Source organism: Camelina sativa, chromosome 20 (assembly GCF_000633955.1).
Source record: "Camelina sativa cultivar DH55 chromosome 20, Cs, whole genome shotgun sequence".
In the NCBI taxonomy this organism is placed as follows: domain Eukaryota; kingdom Viridiplantae; phylum Streptophyta; class Magnoliopsida; order Brassicales; family Brassicaceae; genus Camelina; species Camelina sativa.
In genome coordinates this window covers 26,427,200-26,433,649 of record NC_025704.1, presented here as the reverse complement: position 1 = coordinate 26,433,649, position 6,450 = coordinate 26,427,200, and the positions used below count along the sequence as shown (strand labels likewise).

Here is a 6,450-nt window from a genome sequence, read left to right as displayed (position 1 = left end):
GAACTGAATTTTCAGAAACAAGTTTCAGAAAATTGCAGGTTTTGGGACAATGACTTTCCGGTGACTTTCCGGCCAAATTCCGGCCAAATGGCTGATCGGAATTGTCTGGTCGATAGTGCAATGGAAAGCTGGTAACGAGTACTACAAGATGGTATACTCATACGTCCAAAACGGAGTTGATTTGAATGAGAAATAAGAGTGTGAAGTGAGCTACTTGGGATGGTTTGGGAAATATCCCACATCGGAAATATGATTGATTTTTCACTCATATATATATAGTTTTACACTCTTCTAGTTTCAAAAGTATGTAGAAGGAAGAGGGAAGGGAAGGTTCCCAAAAGTATGTAGAAGGAAGAGGGACGGGCCGGACGCGGGGCGGGCCGGGTCGGGCTGGTCTCGGACGCGGGCTGTGGTCTCTTGGACTTTTGGGTTTTTGAGCTTTTTGGCTCTTGAGACTGCTGTAGGCCCATTTAATTTTTTGGAAAGACTTGGTGTGAACTCCAAGCAAACTTGGGCAGCACTCCGAGAATATTCACTGAATATTTTCTTGAGAGCTCCCTCCTTCCACTATATATAGAGGCATAACCTCTCATTATTTTTCACACACAAAAACGTAAACACTCCTTCCTCTGAAGATCTCTCTCTCCCTCTCTCTTGCTTAGTCCAAGTAAGTTCTTAGTTTAGTAGTCTCGAGAGTATAACGTAGATCTGTTCGCTTGAGTTCTATTACTGGTGTGCTACGGTTATAGTTCGTGATCGGTTGTATCCTGGGATTCATAAATCGTGATTGTCCGAAAGCACTTACGGCCGATTTATTGAATTAAGGAAAGAGATATCATATCTCGCCTCCGTAATTTATTTACTGCTTTATATTATGCTGTTGTAATTCGTTTCTGATTTCGTTAATTTAAATATAATTCGCATATTTTCTCAATTCGATTTTTGCTCTCCTAACAAAGAGCTTGCTTTTTAGATGGTAAATCCACCTTGTACATATTGTCAATCCCATAACCATGCAAAAGTCTTTTGTCTTGTGTAATAACAATAATTCTGCTCCCTGAACCAAACCATCCAGTATCTCCTACCAACGCCTCTAGTAGCACATGATCATACGCATCATCCAGAATGATAAGAACTTTCTGATCCTTTAGCTTTTCGCTCACCATACCTAGATGATATATCACTCTGTACTTCTGGCCTAAAACTTCAGATAGAAATTGTTTTTGCAAGTACAACTTAGTACCATAGTCGTCTAGTTGGGATCTTCTCGAATATTCCATCGTCTTGTATATGAAATCCCTATCTACATATATACTACGCTGGAAATGACAAGCAAGTCGGCTATATAGGGCTCTTGCGATGGTACTCTTACCAATTCCTGAGGGACCCCAAATGCCAACCATCCTCACTTCATTAGATTCCAAGCACAACAATGTATTGATTTTTGAGATATGATCTTTAATTCCAACAAAGTTATCAAAATCCTTTGATACTGTTGTTGTAGTATTCAGTTCACTTAAAACCTCATCGACAATTGTTTCCACCATCTTTGCTTCGTTATCCCTAATAATGAGAAAGATATCACTACAAGTACTTGAAAAAAGCATTATCATTACCATGTATATCAATTTTTTTGAGACTTGCATTGTCTTGTCAATCCTTAGTTTCAACATAGCCTTGATTGATACAGGTGCGAGAAATATTTCTAAATGAGTTCTTTTCATTGGCATTCACAACTCATGAAAAATATTTGTAATATTTAAGATAAACCAACTTCTAATGACTCAAGATAACGTACCAGTCAATAGTAGGGTACCCCATTTTGTTTGCTACCTCATACAAAGCTTGGCACCATTCTTGTTTCTCATTCTCTGTTTTGTTCTTGCAGGTTTCTTGAAATCGGTTTCCAAATTCTCCTATCTGATTCCTAACATGCGAGGGATTCACATTGTAGAAAATTGGTATAACTCTTTGACCAAACACTTTGCAGCTCTTTGTAATCTCCACCAAGTTGTTCAGGTTCCAGCTCGAAGAGGCGTAGTTTTCCGAGAGCACGACAATCAAGATCCTCGACTCTCTTATTGCTCGTACAGTCACAGGGTCTATAAGCTGGCTTATGTCTATTTCATTGTCTCTGAACATATTGATTCTTTTGCTTTCGAATGCTTGAAGAAGGTGACTGAGGAAGGTTCTGCGAACATCTTCCCCTATGAAGCTCGGGAAAACATCATACTTCCATTTGCGAGACGAAGAAGAAGCCACCAAGACCTTTTCAAAGTCTTGAGTAAAATCTTTCCAGCTACCAGGTAGCATGGATTCTTTACGGAGGATTTCTTTACCCATTTTCCGTAGAAAAGAATGCATCACAATTGGTCCATTGGAAGATACATGTATGAGGGACATGTTGGCTAAGACGCTGAGCCCAGAGCTAATGTCCAAGTCAACGGTAGAAATAAGTGGTACCACCAAATCAACATCCTTATCATTGAACAAACAGGCTATGTAAAGAAATAAAGCTTTATCTGTCTCTTGTAAATCATTATAGGCGACTCTCATTACTTCTTCAATGTCATTACCAGAAAACTCTGTTGGATCTAAGGAAGAATTTGATGAACTCATCCTAAGCTCTGTATTGTCAGTTGCAGAAGCAATTACATAGAGTCCACATCTTGTCACTGTGCAACTATCATCTAGACGCTTCCCCTCCTTGTTGACAGGGAAGAATTCAAATACAACTAAATTAGCCAAGATATCACTAGTGCTTGGAAACACCTTGACGTCAGAGAAGACAAATATATGATCGTTCTGAACTTTTGGAATAGCTTCTCCTGGACCCCAAAAATGAAAAGTTCTTTCTAGTCTGTTAAAGTGGCCTTCCTCGTTTTTCCATCTGCAAATGCAACCAATGCCAAAACCCGTAGCATCATAGTAATCCTCTGAAAATGAAACTTCTACTAGCATAGAAAACCCCACAAGCTTGCTCCTCCAAGAGGGATCTAGTTGCATCATTACAGAAGATCCTGGCTGCAGATCAAGCGTGGAATTTTCATTCGCATGTGAGGGAGCACAGAAGCTGAAAGCCAGAGTTTTGTTGAGTTCCTGTTCGAAAAATTATTCAGATATGATATGAGAAGGATGTAACTGGGTCTGGGTGAGAGAGAGAGAGAGAGAGAGAGTATTTACCTGCAGAAGGTCTCTTGGTATTTGTTTAACATTGGCCACTGCTTTCACTAAAAAATCTTTGACCACTTGTGGAGATAGATCAAAACAATTACTGAACGTGTAATGCATAGGAAGTTGCTGGAAGTCTAAATGAATTGATTTCAGAGTGACACAACCATGAGCATTCAGAACTTCTAGAGTTTGAGGAAGTTTTGGCACTTCTCTTACCGCAGTACCAGCAAGATATAATTCTTTCAGATTGCGTGGGAAACCCTGGATAGTTTCAAGCCCTGAGCAGCCAGAGAGATCAAGAATATTGAGAAATTCAAAATTAACCATGTTAGGCAGACTTTGCAAACGAGAGCAATCTTTCAGCTCCAAGCAAATAAGCTTCCAAGGATCTTGATTAGATGTGCTGATTTTCATCCGACTTGTTAAAGGTTCGAGATCAATTTGCTCAAGATTTGAGACACCTGAAAGACCCGGAATTTCCGTTAGAATATTCTTAAGCTCTCTGAAATTTGGCTTAACAACGGAAAGTGATAAGTCAATTATGCCAGTCCCCTGGAGGTGCAGTGTCTGAATATTTGGTGGAATCTCTGGAAAATTTTTGATCTCTGTGCAACCTGAGAGGTTTACAACTCGTAGATGCAGCAACTGATCTGTGACTGGGAAACTCTGCAGCCTTGTACAACCTTGGAGATCAATTACCTCAATATTCTGAGCTTTTAACAGATCTTCGATATCAACTAGATGCTGGGAATGGCAAAGTCTGATCTTCCTCAACATCTTCAGGTTCTGAGAAGAAACATAAATCCAAATAAATAACAACAAAATCTATCAGGTAATGATAAGGGTTAAAGTCGCGTATTAGAGTTTGCTTACCTTGGTTCCTCCCCAAAGTTTCTTAAGTTTACTGTACGGCATGTTGATTTCAACAAGGTGCCTAGGATCAAAATTTTGAGGCAAAGATTGCAGAGAATAGTTCTCCCAGTGGAGGAGTCTTAGTTTATTAGGAAGAGAATTGAGAACGCCTTTTGAAAAATTGATTACAGGATGGACTTCAGGATTGGAACAGTAAATCTTGAGCAATCTAAGGTTCAACATATTCTCAAAGGCAGCAGGCTTGATATTAAAACTTATGTTTGATGCGTCGAGAAATATGCCTTCGATCTCATCAGTGCCCTGAAGGAGTTTTGGAAGGGGATATATTAGGGTGTTTTCTCATATTAAACTATGAAAGTATCAAAATATAACAGACCTGAGCAGGTTTGGAAGTTGTTTTGCGTTCTCCATCTGCTCTGTGTTCATTATCTTCTAATAAATATTTGATACTCCAAGGTTGCCAGAGTCTGCTGCGTCTCTCGATCTGTACTGTGTCTCTATTTATTATTTCTCGGCCAACGTCCTGGATCAAATTATGCATCTGCAGGCGGTTTTCTGAAACAGTCACCAGACACTTCTCAACAAGAACATCAATTCCAACATGTGGAAAGAAATCACACCCATCAAGCAGTTGCATAACATAGTCGACATTTTCTCCTTGAAAGAAAGCAGCTATGTCTAGAAAAATGTTCTTTTCGCTGTCAGTTAGTGTGTAATAGCTGCTCTTAAATGTATCAACAATCTTTAAAGGAGGACTTCGATTGAGTTTGACGAATGCAGTCTCCATTGCTGACAGCTTTTTATGACCCTTGAGCGCTTTGCCAAAAATATTTAGAGCTAACGGATTTCCACTAGCATATTGAACCACTTTCACTGACAGTTCAAGGAGATTCTGCTCTGTCGTATCTTTTATAGACGCACAAAGAAAGAATAATTGAAGAGCGTTTTTCTCATTGAAACCCTGAACCTCGTACATTTGATTGACCCCACAAAGGCGAAACACTTGTTTATCTCTGGAGGTTAAGATGATTAGGCTTCCAGGACCAAACCAGTCAAACCCTCCAAGCAAAGACTCTGTTAACAGAGGACTGCGCACATCATCAAGAACAACAAGAACCCTCTTATTGTTTAATTTGTCTCTAAGCAAGCCAGGCTTCTCTTTCAATAGTTGTTCCTCCAGGAAACGATAAAGACCATTCTCATGAATAACTTTCTCATAGTTTTCGAGAAAACAAGAAGCATCAAATTCGCCAGACATTTGGTCAAATACCGCTTTAGCAAGTGTCGTCTTGCCTATGCCAGGCATACCCCAAATTCCAATACGGCGGATGCCCACAGGTAGCTTGCAAACCATGTTTTCAATCTCCAGCAGCTTCGAGTAGATTCCAATTCGTCCCATAGAGAAGAGCTTCTCATACACATCTCTCACAATCTCTTTTACTAGTTTTGAGTCATTCCATTCATTCCTTCCTGCACCATGTTTTCATCCCACTAAGTAAATCTTAATTTAGAAACCTTATGTTAATAGATAAGGAGAAGAAGAAAGCAGAGTGAAAACCTGGACTTGTGGACTGATGAGAAGCCTTTCGAATCCAGCGCGCTGAGCCATTCAGCATCTGATGTTCTGACGCCGTACAGCACAGGAACCACAACCTGATTTCCGTTCCTCTTGCAATCGAGAACCTTCACAAGCTTGTCAAGGCATATCGTACGGTTTCCGGGTAAAACCATCACAGAAACCCTAGCTCTCTCGACCTTTGCCTGGACCTCCTCCGAAAGAATATCGTCGCGCTATCGACGAACATATCATTTATGCCTTTTCGGCGGAGGGCTTCAGTGAGGTGGCTGACAAAGGAGTACTGTACCTCTTTTACGCAGCTGATGTAGACGATTTGCTCACTATCGGCCATGATTTCGTGCATCTACAATTACAAGAAACCTTCGATTTTGCTGAAACAGTTGGTAGCATCTGACCCCAACTCTGTAATTTTTGTTTCTGGGTTCTTTCTCGCAAAGTTGGCTCCCCCGCACTCCATTGTCAACGATTCAAAAGATTCCCCTTCGCTACCAAATAAAATTTAACCACTACAGTATTTTCTTTTTTATATACGCAAAAAGCTGGCTGCTTGGCTGTATAACTATAACCCCATAAAATAATTAAAGTGTGTATTTACAAAATAATACATTTTTCAAAATTTAATACGAGTTTAGTATATTTTTTTTTCTTCCACAAATGAAATATATTGATTAAGGGAAATCTATACAGAGAAGGATATTTAGCCAATCTGGCTTTGAAACAGAATCAGAGTAATATTCTTTATCAATACAATCAAATTTTGCTAACATATCTGCTACCTTATTACATTCTCTCTTTGTAAAAACAAAAGAAACTTTGTTTACTTT

General features: G+C 39.6%; 1 protein-coding gene across 1 annotated transcript; it reads right to left on the bottom strand.

The window, feature by feature from the left end:
* On the bottom strand, positions 926-6,101 carry LOC104771732 (probable WRKY transcription factor 16). Its single transcript, XM_010496307.2, has 6 exons — positions 5,606-6,101; positions 4,424-5,517; positions 4,048-4,347; positions 3,184-3,960; positions 1,799-3,099; positions 926-1,563 (listed from the first exon to the last, which is right to left on the bottom strand). The coding sequence occupies exons 1-6, from the start codon at positions 5,661-5,663 to the stop codon at positions 951-953; spliced, it is 4,143 nt and encodes a 1,380-aa protein (XP_010494609.1). The 5' UTR covers positions 5,664-6,101; the 3' UTR covers positions 926-950.

Excerpts from the sequence above, each read along its gene's own strand:
- LOC104771732 (XM_010496307.2), bottom strand. The coding sequence starts at position 5,663 with ATGCTGAATGGCTCAGCGCGCTGGATTCGAAAGGCTTCTCATCAGTCC. Across the intron at positions 3,961-4,047 it reads AACTTTGGGGAGGAACCAAG|AACCTGAAGATGTTGAGGAA; the intron begins GTAAGCAAACTC and ends GTTTCTTCTCAG. Across the intron at positions 1,564-1,798 it reads GGGTACCCTACTATTGACTG|GGATAACGAAGCAAAGATGG; the intron begins GTACGTTATCTT and ends TCTCATTATTAG.